The sequence below is a fragment of the Oxyura jamaicensis genome, chromosome 5, assembly GCF_011077185.1.
Source record: "Oxyura jamaicensis isolate SHBP4307 breed ruddy duck chromosome 5, BPBGC_Ojam_1.0, whole genome shotgun sequence".
NCBI lineage: Eukaryota > Metazoa > Chordata > Aves > Anseriformes > Anatidae > Oxyura > Oxyura jamaicensis.
In genome coordinates, this window is record NC_048897.1 from 24067485 (window position 1) to 24084509 (window position 17025).

Genomic DNA, 17025 nt, shown 5'->3' on the forward strand with positions numbered 1-17025 from the left:
GAAAGCCCGTGGGCTGGAATCAGAGTGGGTACACTGTGCTTCCCTTTGCAATTTGCTTTCCACCAAACCACGTAGAAACAGCCAGACTGAGAAAAGGTAACGTTGAAGACCGCTGCCTGAAACAGACCTTTTTGGCTATCTCATCAAATCTTTGTAAATGTGACAATCAAGCTCTCAAGAAAATTCACCTGGCAACAGCTGCACTGAAACAAAGTTACTGCAGCAACAAGTAACGTCAGAGCGTTAATAATTGACATGAAAAGAATGAAAAGGTGAGCAAGGGATAAAGCAGACAAAAGATTTTAGTATAAATTTCTGCTGGTAAGTAATTAATCAAAATCAAGATTGAAAGAGTTACTATGAACATTATTTTGAAAGCTGAAGTGAGTTTGGTATCTTGGACTCCTGACTGAGGCTTGTAAAACTTCATTTTCTGGAACCTGATTTGCAAAATTTGACAAACAAATCCCCTGCTGATTTGAATCTACTTTCATTCAATTACCCCAAGAAACTAAAGCAAACGCTGGAACAGTAGCTTCTAATGTTTGCTGTATTCAGAAAAAGAGCTGCTCGATCCCTGGTTCTACAGGTTAAGGCAGGAATTAGTAACGCGCTGATAATGAATGAGTTTCTTGATTTACATAATCTAACAAAAGACCACTCCCCTTTGAGGGAGGAACTACATCCTAGAGACACTGTTTAGAAGAAGCTGTTTCGGATGACTGAAGTATCAACAGCCCCAGGTGAAATGAAATACTATACGAATGTCCATGACTATTACTGCTAGAGGTCAAAACAGCAGGAAAAATTTACGAGAATATCAAGTTAAATATTAAGAAATCAAGATCTGTTTCTTCAAATCACTTTTTTTTTTTTTTTCTGCATTTCATTGTATGTCTGACTTTTTATAAGAAAGAGTATAAATCATTGGTTTAATTTAGTATTGCTTTGCCCAGAATCCTGACAGCGGGTAACATTTGTTTTCAGCAAAAGATATTCCCTCAACTTAATTCTAAGTATCAGAGTTAATACAATGAGTAACCTGTGCACTAAAACCAAATACCCGGAAGTCGGTACTCACAAAATTAAGGAATTCATAAGTTCAGGCTCCAAATGTATTGTTTTTCAGTGAACTTAGGAGCCAGCCTTAGTTCCTAATTTGTGAAGATACACTGAAATCCCATCATTTTTCATACATGGAAGTCCAGCTATGCTGTACCTCTTGAGGGGACACAAAGTACTGTCTAATTTATACCACCAAAAAACATTCAATACTGAATGTCTGCTGAGGCTTAATGGTGTGAGATAAATTTAAAAAGCACAATATAGTAAAACTTAATATTTTCTCAGTAATTTACTGTAATGTGGTAATTTACTGTACTGTATTCTGAAAAATTCTGAGAACTGCATCCAATAGCTAGGTGATATATAACCTCCCACAGAAAAGTCTTACTTTTCACATCAACCAGACTGTAGTAAAATTGCCAGTTTCTCTGGAAAAAAAAGCCCTTCTGTATAAAACAAAATTTATATCTCTGCCAGATAAACTGTTAGCTGTCTTTAATCAGCAATGCTTTTTCAACTCTAGGTGACCACTCCTCTGACTGAGTTACTGTCATACCCCACTGCTTCAATATATATATATATATGTATATATATATATATTTTAACTCCTCCTTTTATTATATTTTGGAGGACTGTTGTCAGGAATAATTGCTTCCTAATAATTACAGATATCATTATCATAACTTAGCATTTAGGTTGAAATATTTGTTGTTACAAACATTGAAACTGACTCATGGTATCAACAATAAGCTTCACAGCTCAGTAAAAAAAATCCATGGTAAGTAAATATTGATTGACAAAAACAAAGTATATTTGATAACACAAGGGTCTATTTCATTTTTACTGCATTCAACCAAATTGCTTAAGAAAAACAACTAACTTTCCAGAAGTGTGTCAGAAAATACAGTAATTTAAACTAAGCCTACATTATCTTTCCTATTGCAGAACTTTAACATCTATATTTTGCAGTCACTATTCCATAGGAAAAAAATAAATAAGTAGCACTACTAAAGAATGAAGATTAAATCTTGATTACTGACTTGAACAAAAGCTCCTATGCAGGCACACATTTTAGGAATTTAATTTTATGAGGAACATTTTCTTAAAATAGTAAGTAATGGTTTTACACTTAATATTTTTAAATATAAGAGGGAAGCACAATGTTAGAGAACCTGTCTCAAGGTTAGGCTAATCTTCTAAACATATTTAAAAAAAAAAAAAAAAAAAAAAACACAAAACAAAACAAACAAAACACCAGGAAAAAAACACCAGATATCATTAGCAACTGATTAAGGAAAAGAATAAACATATCAATGGATTTTCAGGGAGCACATTTTTAATCCATTTCATTATAAACAATGAAGGACAAAAGTCAGACAACCTCTTGCTATTTAATGCATTATCAAGCTTTAGATAGAAGCCCATTAAATATACCAGGTCTTGAGAAGTTTTTAGCTCATTCAAAGTGCTGTTTTTTTACCAATCGGAGTAATTCCTTATCACTACTGTATGTATAGCACATTTTTACTGAGATGTTTTGTGGGACAGGACTACTGGTTCTCACCGGTGGCTAACAAAAGCAGATTAACTGGGTCCAAATTCAGTAGCTCAACTCAGAAATGCAACCTTAACACACCTAAGGCTTGATTAAAAATTTATTTTGAAGTACTGTAAGTAGAGAAGAAATGTAGTATTACACAGCTACAAGTTAACGCTGCATATATCTATAGGCGATGCACACCTAAGCCCACCTACAAGCATACCACCACCTCTATACACAGAGATAGGTATATAATTAGGCACACAAGTCCTGCACACAGAAATGGTGTTATTCAGCTCCCCTACTTTCAGCCACCTAAAATTTAAGTGAACCAGGCACCTTCAAAGAACATTTCTTCTGTCCTATCTTCCACATTATCTGAAGGGAAGAAGAATTGCTCTGTGGTGATACATACTCCTCTTTGTATTTGCTGTGAGTGGAAACTGGATGAGTGGCTCAGCAAAGGTCTTTGGACAACTAAAGGTTGGTGAGTGGGCCCCTTCCTTAGCAGAACATTAGTAAGGTCATAAAGCCAAGGACAGAGATGTTAGAAGTGCCAGTGTGAAGGTAAGCAGCACACATGCATTGTGATTTTAACTGCATAACCATGCCCAGTTTTTTTTTTTTTTTTTTTTTTTCCCTCTAAACTTCTTCCTAACTGTTGCACAGGGTGGACCTAAACCTGGGAGTGAATCATCCCTGTCCAGTGAAGGAGCTGTTCGTTACCTGCTTATTACTGTTTCTTGTGTTGCTGCCATAGGACTGAGACTGCAGTCCATGAGAAAATACACTTCATATTTAATGGAACCAAATGCTGTTGGGCATTGGTGGAATCTACCCGTCCTTTGGTTAAGGCACTTCAGTGTGACTTAACTGAAAGTTTTCAGAGGGTTTCACAGTATGTTACCCATTTTCTGACTGTGCAAGATAAATCCCTTGTGTCTAATCTGCAGTAGTACTGTGTGCTCACAGCTGCAACTGAAGTCAACGAGAGAAAGAACATAAATGTTATATAACGCTTATACATCAGACCTGAGATTAAATTACTGAAGGCTTGATCTGCACTGAAAACAATTAAGAGACAAATTAAAATGTAAGTGGCTGTCCACAGATATCAAAAGTGAGAAAGTTTATTTCCAGTATTTTCTGCTTGCATCCAGGACTGAAAAGAAGCGGATTTCAATCTGTGAAACAGCACATCAGTGAAAGAAGGGACTGCTTGAACAGGACGGCCCACACCACACAAGTAGGAGGCTAATCTTCTCAGTTGGAAACTAGCTGGAGCAGCCAGGATATTAAACCAGCAACACAAGGGGAGGTTATTTGGAAGGCAAATGAGGTACATGCTCAAATTCAGCACCTAACGAGCAAGTTGAACCAATGTGGCAAAGAATATAATGAAAAGACTCTTTTCAATTGTGTTTATGTATCGATCTTAGGAATCTATCTGAGAAGCACTGATGGGAAGCAATTTTATATAGCCTGCATCACTAAAATCTGGTGGACGACAGGTATGTTAAAATCTCTGATTAATAGGAAGGGTAAGAGAGGCAGTAAAGGATTATGACACCTTAGAAAACTAAACTCACACCATTATTCTTTTTGGATAGATCAGTAACACAGAACCACAGCTCTTGAATATGTACAGGTCAGTAAGCTAACTAACATCACTTAAGAAAGATTTGCTGGGTAGAAAATCTAATTAGAGCATAGGACAAGCTTTTCTTTAGCACCTATCTATAATAGTTGGAAAGACAAATAATGACACTATAGGGAAATTCAGTTTAGGAGACATATGCTGAAAATTTCATGTGAGCAACTATAAATTGGTATTATACACCTAAAAAAAAACACACGCAAATTATTTGTCAGTATGAGGTAAACATGATGTATCTCATTATAAAACAAGAGATGTTAATCACCGTACCGGAGATTTATTATAACTTATCTCTAATTATTTATCAATTAATTGAAAAACAACCAGAATCTTTACATGCACAGAACCATTCTCACAAATATACAAAGTACTTCAAAATCAGGAAAAAAAAGGATACAAAATGGAAAATGGGGGAGTCATTTAAGGGTGGATATAAAGAATATCTGACCTCACAAACAAGAGAAAGAAGAATTCCTCTTTCATGTACAAAGTAAATGTAGCAAACAAATGATAAAAAGTCGTAACACTACAGAAGAAAAGACATCCAAAGAGGCAGAAGTTCTGAACTGATAAAATTGGCTAAAGATAGATAACAAGTATTTCTCATTATGAGAGGAACAGGGAATGTGTAAGCCCATTCCAATGCTGGAATACCTATGTCACAAATTGTAAATGTAAAAAACAAACAAACAAACAAACACAATTCAGCAGTATTCACCATATAAATTGCTATGTATTTGTTAAAAAACAGGGTGATATAGTTACGTTTTTGTACAAAATTAAGAAGCATTTCATTAACTATCAAGGAGGAATAACTTTTATATTTACTGATTCATAGGATTTTCACTGTTGATGTTACAGGGTTGTTAGATAAGATCTCTGTCTGGACAATGTCCAGTTTCAACTAGTGGGATAAAAAACTGGGCCAAAAAAGTGAAAACACTGGATTCAACTAATACAGAATTTAATGAAAGAATATAATTTCTCCCAGTTGGGGTATTTTTGTTTAAAATAGGTCTTGTCAAACAAATATGATTTCCTTCTTTGTGAGATTAGTAGCAGAGTCATACAAAGATTCATCAGACTTTGACTTAGATTCACATGGCAGTCTGATTAAAAAAAAAAAAAAAAAAGAAAAAAGCACTATGTATCATCACGAAAATACTCCCTAAATGGATTCAGAATGGGCCAACAGTGAAAACAAAACAAAACAAAACAACAAAATGAAACAAAAGAACACAACAACAACCACCACCAAAACCCCAAGTTCCAAGAGGCAATCATCACTGAATACTGGAATACTTGTAAGGCTGCACAGGTATCAGTACTAGGCATACATTATTCAATGTATTCTTCAATTACTCAGAACCAGATAGACACAGCTAGTCATGTTCATGAATGACAAAGTAAGTACATGATGATGAAACAATGTTTTGGGTCCCTTGATAATTAGGTCTCTTCAAATTGGGTGTGTTTTAATAAAACCAAAAACTTTCAGTGTAAGAACAGTAGACACAGGCCACACTTATAGAAAGGGTTAACTGTATTAAGAAAAGCAATGACTGTGAAAAAGATTTTGGACTTCAGTATGAGGTGACACTGAAATGCTGTGGAAAAACTGGTAAAATGCAGTCTTTTGGTGTATTCATAGTAAAATACAAGTATGTCTAGGAAGCAATTAAAGTGATTTTACTTTATGCATGGCAATGAGGAACAATGCTATAAAATGCATCTGCATCTGCTTTTACATACAAGGATGTTAAAAACCCAGAGTAGATACAGAAAGGAGCTGCACTGGTCATGTAAGCAGTAGGGAAAATGGCATGTAGTGAAAGAGTTTATTCTGTGCATATTTTAAAAATCCTGAGGATATGTCTACCCACTAAAAATCTATAGTAATACATGTGCTAATTTGGAACAAGGTAAATCAAGTACCAGGAACAGAATCATTTTATCTCACTACTGCTTGTCATTGTCTTTCAATAAATGGACAGAAAATACAGGATAAGAATGATTTTTTAATCTAGTTGAGTAAGCACAACCTGAATCACTACAACAAACTATCAAAGGGAAACAGTGATCTCCCCTTCTCCTGCAATTGTTTACATCCACCTAGATACCTCTCCAGAAAGTATGTTTAAACAAAAAAAATTCTGGGATCAATACAGGTGCAACTGGTGAAATCAATAACCTTAAGACCAATTAAATCATGTAAAGATGGCTTCTGGGCTTGGCCTTAAATACTGGGAATTTATGAATGACAAATATTCCAAAAGGTAACATCTTGTATGTCTTCAATAGGTATGCAAAAACTGTGGGTAATTTTGACCTTAATTTTTTCATACCTTGGTTTCTCCATGAAGCACAAAGAAAACAGTCCTGCAGAAACACATTAATATAATTGTTTATTAAACCTTTGATTCTTATAACATTGAATACTACAGAAAATCTCCATGATGGTTACTCAAAAATCTGTTTTCAGGGAAAGGTTTGAACAGTATTCAGTAAACAAGGGATTGACACACATAATGAACAAAGAAGATTAAAAAAGAATATATTGATTGGCTGTTCTCTGGACACTGTGTGAAACAGGAATACTGTGAAATAAAGCACACATGATCCTGTAATGAAAAATGTTAACATACTGTTTCAGAGAAAAGGGAGTAAATGAAGATGCTCACTTTAGAAATGCCAGAACTGAGGTTACTTCTTGATTAACTGGCTACTTCAGTTTAGCTTTTTGCATACATAGCAAATAACATACAAAAATTGTAAACCTACAAAAAGTGTCTAAATAAACTGCCTTCCTAAAGGAATGAATGTCCTGACAAACAACTTTGCTGAAAGCAAGACCATTTGCTCACCCTATCATGCACTTCTTAAATCCCCTGTAATTTGTCAACTTTGAATGTAATACTTCTCCAGGGGCTACCAATGAGCTTTTCACATCTTGCTCATGTCATCCATTTTCCGCTTGATTAGTGGGGACCTGAAGTAATCTTTCTGCTTCACAGAACAACTAAAGCCAACACACACGAAAATACCAGTATCTTAGGTACAGCTCTTAGCACGGGACAAAGGTCTTTGGGGATGTTCAGGCTCTTGGTGCAATGAAGTGGCTGAGACAGATGAGGAAGAAACAAACATCCAAGCTGAAAAAAAGGGAAGGATAAGTTAGGAAAACAATGAGGGAAGACAAAAGAAAACATTTTTGAGAATAGGGAACAGAAGAAAGCTGAGTGATGCTGAAGGTACAGTGTAAGATGTGGGAAAAGAGACAAGATAAACTTGTATGGAAAAACAGAAGAGAACACAAAGCTCAATGTGCTTTTCAGATGTAGGTCAAAACACAGAAGTAGAACATAATATGAGAAAAAAAAATATTTTTTTGACATCTTATTTTCTTTTTTTCGGACAAATTTTCTGCGATGTTTTTTAGCTTTTTTTTTTTTTTGAACCTCTTTATTTTGAATCATTTACATAGAGAAAATGTATCTAAAAAGCTTTTAATATTGAAATATTAAACACATTACTCTTCTAAAGCTAAGTCAAATTATTCCAAGTATCAGGAAATAAAACTCACTTCTCTTTAACTTTCAAAAAAATTAATAAATCCACATCAGATATGACACTGAATGAATCTTTGAATGCAAAAGTGAATGAGTTTAAAACTATGAGAGGTGGTTTTAGTGCCAGTATCTTTTCAACATCAATTTATATCTAGTACCACATCTTAATCTCCACTTCTCTCCCCAAAATATGACCACAGTTGGTGTTCAAGCTATGAAAAACTATTGAAAATTGTAGACTTTAATTTGATAAGTTAAAAACTCTTCAAGGCTTAATGTCATCACTTTAAATGTAGCATAAAAAAGGCAACAGAGAGAAATGATTGAAGCTCTTTAAGACAGTTACACTGCTTGTGCAGTTTTACATTTTTATTTTACATACAATTTGCAGTTCTAGTACTATATGCAGCATTTTGAAATATAAAAGAAAAAAAGAAAAATTGTATTCATACTAAAATGTTTGTAATTCTTTGGGGAAAAGCACATCTTTAAAAAAACAATCAAACCAAGTAAAGTCTTCTGTACACTCAATACTAAGGAAGCCTTGTCTGATACTACAACCTAGTGTCTTACACTTGCCTTGTACCACCTTTTGTTGTAATAATATCCTCATATCCTCCAATATCCTCATAAAATTCTTGGATTCTATCTATATATAGCTTCCTACTACAACACTTCCAGCTCAACCTTCAAAACCCAACTTACCTTTTTGTTTCTTTATATAGGAAACAGTTGTGCACAATATAACTACTGCTAAACAGTAATGACTACTGATAAAGTTCTTCCCACATCTACCTAGAGTGCGACGTTGAGTTCCATGAAAACTGGGAACTGAAGAGGAGAGAGAACCCTCTTAGGGACCCAACCATTATTCCTCTGACAGTAGTTGTCGAAAGCTGCTAAAAATCAGAATGTGAAAACTAAGACTGCATAATCATATATGCCTCTTTTACTTATGAAACAAAGGTAAACAACTACTTGCTTCATTGAAAATCCTCTTTTTTCACCCTATAATTAAAAATTAAGGTAATGCATTTTCATGTAGTGTTCTCTTGAGAAATGGTTTCTATCCAGAAGAGGCTGTGATCTAAAGACCACAGATGGCTTCCAGTCACATTGGTACACATGAAAAGAATGGAATAATGAAAGGTCATCAAGAAGATGAAGATGAGCCTCACATTTGCAAACTAGGACATTTTTAAACAGTTGTTTCTCATGCACTGTATGCACAACTGCTGTAAACATAGAGATGAATGTAGAGCATATGTGTACCTCTAACTCATTTTGTTCTCTGACTGAAAAGTGAGCAATGCAGATTTTTTTTTTTTTTAATTATGATTTTTTACAGTGAGTGGAAGACTCAAATCTTCTAGAAATTAAGTATATATAGCAGTAAAAACTTTGCAGGTGGCTACTTCCTTGAGAACATCAGAGGTAGTGTTTGACGTATCAGGTGGTTAAGAACATAGCTTTCCCAAATCAAGTACTGCATATAGAAAACCAAATCCACTATGTGATGTTTACAAATAAGAATGAAGAACTTTGCAAATCTCAGATATTAACATATTTTAGAAACAAAACAAATAAATCATTTGGTTCCCCTCAGACTGCATCTTGAATAAGAACAGGTGAAACAAGACATGGTGAAACATGGACATGTAGTCCATGTAAAACCAGATACACAAAGGTTCTGATATACTGCCTGGCACTTGTGCATTCTTCTGAGGATATGATATCCCCTGGAAAGACAGCAAGAGGTAGTGCCAAGGCTGACAAACCTCTATCTTACCTGTAAAATATTTCCTTACCCCTGGCCCAGGAGGGAATAGTGATTAAAGGAAAATGTTTACAGCAATCCTGACATATGCCTTAACTGAACTGATGATTTATAATATTTCATGACATTTTAGTTATAGCAAGATATCCAAGATCAGTGATATCAAAGCCTCTACCAAACTGAAGCTGTATTGGGTCACACAAATGGTTTTGATAAAAAATAATTTTAGAGGAGGTGCTGTGGATAGTGTCCAGCTAGAAGGGAATATTTATGCAAAAAACAACCTCTCCCCGAATTATTCCCTGAGACAGAAACCACAGCCATTAATTATAGTGACAGAGCTTCTGCATGGAATACTTGCCCTTGGTTTTACAAAACCATCTCTAGACAATTCAAGAATGTCAGACTTTTAGATGAAATTGCTTGATTCGAGCCCTGAAGCAAATTCCAATATAAATTTACGCATAACACAACAAGCAAGCAAAAGATGCATTGTTGAGTAGGAAAACAAACAAACAAACAAACCCTGCATATACTGCAACTTCTAGATTTTGCCTGTATTTGTCCCTGTTTGGCCTTATTTATTTCAGACAGAAGAATTCTTTCAGTATTGATGTGATCCCAGTACAGGAACAGGAAAAGAGTGAAGTATGGTAAATTTAGGATGGACCCCAAGAAATCACTTAGCAGATTTGCTACAAATGCCCAAACTCTTCTCAAGAGTCTAGGTGAAGCATCATTTCCAGGTGAGATGCTAGGTATCATGTGCTGGACTAGGCACCACCCTAACACTGTCACACAGTCTAAATCAGAGAAAAGCAATGTGTGGCTGTTCAGAGCACCCACATGAAAAACTGTACCCCTTTATGTATACATCCCCAAAGATGACAATTGGTCTATTGCTCACATAATTATGCCTTTTCTTAGATAGCTGATTCTGTCTTATATCTTCAATCAATCTGTAAAGACTCTGTGGTATTTCACAGCTATTTTAATGCTATAAATCCCTGAGTGAACAACTAGAGTGACTTACCAGACAGAATCCACCTTAAGACTGTAGGAGGAAACAATAAATTGGTTTTGACCTTTCCAAATCCAGGATGGTCTTGCTCTAGGTAGGACCATATCCTGACTGTGAAACAGACTGAGTAGAAGGTTAAGAAATTCTTATGTCAGAATCTTGTAACAGTTCCTGAAGCAACAGGAGAGAGTGAATTCTTCCTAGTGCATTAACAATTCAGGAGACTGAATAAAAAGGGAAGTTAGTGAAAAACATGAAAAAAGGAATAAGGCAGAATAATAGAATAATTCACTCATGATTGCATTCCTCAGCTGTATACTAAATTTATATCATAGAAATCTGAAATGCACATGTAAATCTAAATCAGCCTGAGACTCCACACAGTGAAGTATAGAATCACACACATGGTTATTACATGACTAAATCAACAAGCCATAGGTTTATCCTGTTTTGACATCAGTTTTATATAACTTCTTCCTCAGTGCTGTTTCACAGAACAAATCAATGTTGCAAGATGAAGCACAAACTGAATAAATGTATTTCATAGAGGCAATTCCATTTTCAAGGCCACTCAAGTTTTGACTGCTATGAAAATGCAGTCTTTAATTTTGCTCTTAATTAACCATTAGCTTTTACAGGGAGCAGGGAGTAATTTTAAGAGGTCAAAAAGTGAAAAACTATCAGATTTTTAGAGGTTCTAAGGCAGCTCAAAACAGTTACTTAATGTGATACAAAAAAATTAAGTGGGTTAGATACCTAACTACCATTAAAACTCATGAGAGGTAGGTATCCAAAACACTTAGAAACATTTTGAGTATTAGCTCCCTATTTACCTCTCTCTTACCAAGATCTCAGTTTTGTCTTCAGAAAAAGGCAGTTACATTCACAAACCATTTTATTTCCCTTTCATACATTGTCCTTACCCAGCTTGCTTTTAAAACTGATTTACACCTGGTAATTCAATATATGTGGCAGCTTCCCCAACTTTCAGACATACCATTTAATTCTCTTCAAGGCCCCACTCAAATCAGTTCTGTGAACTCTTTAGATCTCTTGTTCCTCCCAGTTCTGATTCAAGGTACTGGCTTACCTCCTTTACTGATATGAGAGAGCACTGCTACCACCCTGCTTTTCATATTGCTTGGGAAAGCAGAGGTGGATGTTCTGCTGCACAGCGCAAAGGGAGATCATCATTCTAGGAAAATTTCTCTGTCTATTAGAAAGTGCCCAATCCAGAGGGAGCTGGTCTGTTCCCACTATGCTTTGATGAGACATTGTGTTAGATCAACAGTATTAACCAGTACTCTGGTTAGGTTAGGTGACTTGGTTAAGGGTTTTCATGTTGTTCACCACAATATGCTGACCTTGAAACTGTCTATCAAACTCATAATTCTAAGAAGAAATCAGACTAAGGGAGCAATCACCTGTGTTCCTGTATCAGCACTCTGTTTTCTTTCTTTGCACCACAGGAAAAACAAAAAACTAAGCTATGGTAAGTGTTCCACAGAAGCCCACAATGAGCCCTATTTATGAGGCAGGCATATTTCTATAACCAGCAATATCATTTGAAGTAGAAAGGTAGAAGAGATGAAAAATCAGTTAAAAAAATACTAGAGAAAGCAGTTACTTTTTTTTTTTTTTTAAGATCCCAGAAATTTATCAGATGTGAACAAATTTCAAATGTAATAATAAATAAGTCTGAAGCAGTAGTTAAAAGCATGCCACCTTTTCATCAGATGAACATCTGAAATACTGAACAACAAATTATTTCAAAATTTCTATGCAAGCACTGAAAATGTGTTATTTCAGCTTGTCATTTATTTATTTATTTTTTATTCAATTTCTATTACCTAGTTTTCAAGATATGACTATTTTCCACCCAAACTTAACTGTATAACCCTCGGCATTTGCAGGACAAAATGCAAGCTAAGACATTACAAAAAGTTAATATAAATCAAGTAAATCAAATACTAGGGTTCTGTCCAGCAAAGTTCTACTCATAAAAAAGTTGTAAGATGAGTTTCAGGGAAGGTGAAACTTTTTATTTATTTATTTTTTAATTGGCACATTGGAACATATATGTCTAAATACTGGAACGCAATATTACTTTGCAACAAAATTACAAATTTCCGGTATTGTTTTTACCACTACTACTACTAGTAATAATAAATCCCACTAAGTTAGTTCTATTTTTGCTAGGAAAAGAATGACCAGTAAGATTAAAAATAGCTTAAGAGATATGAAATATATATATATATACACACATTCTGATAGACTAGAAAATTTAGAAAAGTTCAGCTAGGCACAAAACTGCTGTTAATGATTAGCTGCATAACAAGAGATTTATCTCTGTCTTTTTTTCTTTCTTTTTGTGTGTGTACGTGTGTGTTGCAAAGGCAACACAGCCATAGTGCAGGTCTGTCTGTGCCATTCTTAGGCCACTTTCAGGCCGACTGAGAAAAGCTGGAAAGTAAACACAGGTGTTTTAAAACTGGAGCCGCTGTCACGGACAACCACAAACACCCTTAACTCTGATGTGGCAACGCCTCTTTCCCGCCCTCTCTTTTTTTAAAGCAGTGCCCCAAAAGAACATGTCAAATGTTTCACCTTTCACCACCTCAAAATAACTTGGAGCTCATAGCACTGTTTGGGAAATTGCAAGCAAAGAGATCATTTTTTCATTCCTTTTCAGATGTAGCCAACTACAAATCAGTTGCATGAAAAAGAGCCATTCTCTTTCTAATTATTTTATTTTCAGTGCCCACTGATATACCTGCAAGCACCGTGTTTCAAGTAGAACCCTTCCTTCCTCGAATGTAATTCAGACTCCTTGTTTTCATGATTTAGGTTCAGCTAAAGACAGCTGGGGGATTTTGCAATAATTAACCAAGAGATTTAATCCAGTGGATAAGAGGAAAAATAAAAACAAAACAAAAAGAAAAAAGCCCCGAGTCCCCCAAACTACAAGAATGAACCTTGATTTTCAATTATTGTGCAATAATACGTACAGAACTGAAAAAGCACTTGCTTGTAAATTAGATATTCCAGGAAACAGCACATCCTGTTCAACAGCCCTGAAGTACTGACTAGAGAAAAACTATGAAAAGCAAAAGCTGACCTAATTCCCAGAAATTACGTTGTTAGTCTTCACTAATGCAGTCAATGTGAAAAAAAAAAAAAAAAAAAAAAAATAGGGATCAGGTGACAAAAACGAAACAGCTACTGCCAGTCCCAATATAATTTTTAAAAGCTGGTGCACTAACCAGAGATAGTGACATTTGGACTGAAACTACAGCCCCAGCAACATGCCTTGTCTCAAAATGCAAAACTGGTTCATAATCTAGATATCAAAATCTAGATGCAGAAAAAAATAGTGACAGTTTATATGGAAAATGGTGTGAGCCTCAAAACCTCTATCAACAGTGAACGTGCTGCAGACATATGTTCTTTTCAGCAATACTATATGTCAAAATCAGGCCTTGCTTATTGCAAAGGATGATTTTTCTTGTCAGTCTCAGCCTTCAAATTCCTGAACGATTTTCTTTTTGACATAGATGCTTACACACCCCCGCTTCAAAAACCAGACACCAGACTGTCTGCGTGTCCTGTGCTCTAACTTAAACAAACATGAACTACTTCATAAGATAGACAGAGCTCAGGCATACATTTATTTATGTTAGGACACAAGCAGGATTTTTCTTTTTCCAGATTTTGTCCAGTGTGGTAAAGAGACAGTATTATTTATCAGAGGATCTGTCTGAATGGCCCTCAGCCTCCTCATCCCGTTAACTTCCCAGTGCACTCAGAAAACGTTCACAATCTCACAGAATAGTCCTCAAAATATGACTTGCAAAATTAAATTATACATTAAAAAACAGTCACTGTTATTCCCTTTAGGCCATTTTATGTCCAAATTATACACTATTTTGTATGTTATTACAAGTCTAACAAATAATACATGCAAAACTTTGCTACATCTAGCCAACAGAACACAACTGTAATGAATGTAAAGCATCAAGTTTCTGTCATAAGCCGATGTTACTCACAGTGAGGTGCATCACCTAACAAATTATTAAACTGTACGCATGTGCACACTTCTTAACCTACGCATGCTAAGATTACAGCAAAAGCCATAAAAAGCAAGTGTATTCACAATTTAGCCTCATTTGTTGCTACTTCTGGCCTTTGCATTAAGCACACATGACTTGAAATGTATATACTATTAAGAGTATTGCACATAATGGAGAAATTAGAACAATATTGTGTATAAATTAGACTGTCTGTGGTTTTGCATTAGAAATACTTTTCTGTTAAAATAGAAAGGAATTATGCTTGACTGTAATACAAAGCAATAGTTTAATTTGATCCATTAAAAAAAGTGCATTAATACACTAACAGAGAAAGCCATTAAACATTTTGATAGCAACAATTCAGAGGCAGGTGAAAACAGAGTGAAGATACGCTTGTTGAAATAACCCTCTTAAAGAACGAAAATTTCACCCCATACAATGACACAGCAAAAAAAAAAAAAAAAAAAAAAAAGCTCAGAAAGTATGTTTTAGTCTAACAAATTGGAGTTAGCGGAACTTAATCAAACTACTAAATACCATTATAGAGCAATAATAGATTTATTCCTCAGCACTACAGTGACCTCCTGGCCAAAAACTAATTTCTCATTCTTTCAGCCTTTTGTATAGAAAGTTATTACTCAGTCACAAAAGAGGCTGATTTTTGAAGCAAGAAACTCACATTCACATTTTGAAAGACAAGGGGCACTTTCAGCTGCACCTAACTTCAAGAGAAGATGTGGACACTCAGTTTTGGACACTTATTATTACTTGATGCAGCTCTGGAGAGCAACTTCTTCTTCTCCCTCCCCTCCCCCCCCACTGTATCTTGAAGACCTGGCATGAGAAGTACAGTAAAACTATTAAAAAGTAGTACTGAACTTTAACTGTAAAAAATGAGCGTTCATAAATGAAACAAACAAAAGGAGAAGCTGATTTCATCTATTAACAAATGGGGAGAGCCCCCCCCCCCCCCCCCCCAGATTAAAAAATGGGGCCCTAATCCTGCAAGTTTTACACTTATGAATAATATGTACTCACAGAAGTAGCTTCCTGAGTGAGACTTACTGGATTAGGCCCCAATTTGTGAAAATGTTGTTTCTGGACTGAGAGATGCTATTTTAACTTTCAGGTTGGAATGAACTTTTCAGAGTGGAGCTCTTAAACCCTAAAGATAAGGGTTAGAGTGGGAACAACACAAGGGTGTGAAATATGCTGCTGCTGCTACAACGTCAACTTTGCTTGGTAATTTTTTTCAAATTACTAAAGAAATGAAATATGAAGTCTGATGTCATTCTATTCAAACATAAACATATCTCAGCAAGACTACGAGCCTTTTTCTCCAAAAGGCTAACTGAAAAAACAAGAATATGAGAAGCAGACATTCCTCTGTGAGGACAAAGTTAATAAAACATTTTATTTGGGAAGTAGACATGATACAATTGGAGTTTGAAGGTGCACTTAACTCTGTTCTAATGTTTTAAAAAAAACTGACAACACTTGTCAAAAGATGTTAAAAATTGTTTTGTGTTCCAACAAGTCACTCAGCAAGAATAATTTTTTAGCAGCTTTTCCTTTTGTTGCAGTTAAAATTAAAATCCATGCTGTGTAATCCTTGGAGTCAATCTGTAATTAAGGGGATTTGAAGAGAGACCACACATTGCATTAATGATAAAATTTAATATCTGTTTTAATACTCTAACATAAGAAAAAACCCTAAGCAACATACAAAAAAGTAATCATCTCCCTATTTTGTGTGAATGTAGCATATATACACCATTACTACGTCTTGCAGCAATGCTGTATTTGATGTTAGCTTTTTGTTTATAGACCAAATGTTTCAGGATTTAGCAACTACAGAGCTTAAAACTGCATCTGCTTGAAAGTTGGCAGCCAGATTTAATAGACTAGATAAACAGATTTTATTTTATCTAGTTTGGAAAATTAGTGTTTTTGTTGTTACTACTGTACAGCAACTCCAAACGGAAGTAGCTATCAGCAGCATTTCCAAGATTTCAGTCGCTCTACCCTCAGTCTTCCTCTCCTCCAACATCTAAGACACTTACACCTCAGCTGTAAGAAACAGAAACATATAACGAACTGCACTAATTCATTTTATGGGATATTCTTAATTATTAGCATATAATTAATAATTAAAAGTCTAACAAAAAGTCTAATTACAAAAAAAAAGTATTTGGTGCACTCAGACTCCCCTATAGCCTACATGCTCCTTTTCCAAAGAAAAACTTTGAAATCTGTCTCTTCAAAATACAGCTACTTGACACCAAGTAGCAGATTCAAACTACTTGCATAATTGTTGAATAGTGGA

The 17025-nt window shown here is 35.2% G+C and overlaps 1 protein-coding gene across 13 annotated transcripts in view; it reads right to left on the reverse strand.

Moving 5' to 3' along the window:
- Positions 1-17025, reverse strand: part of MIPOL1 (mirror-image polydactyly 1) — a 190167-nt gene that overhangs the window by 68842 nt on the left and 104300 nt on the right. The window contains exon 11 of one of the 13 annotated variants that reach the window (XM_035326971.1): positions 5490-7414. The exons of the other annotated variants lie outside the window; for them this stretch is intronic. Within the exon in view, the coding sequence (XP_035182862.1) occupies positions 7271-7414 (144 nt within the window). The 3' untranslated portion in view covers positions 5490-7270. Of the gene's footprint in view, positions 1-5489; positions 7415-17025 lie in introns of those variants that run through there. 13 annotated transcript variants of the gene reach the window in all.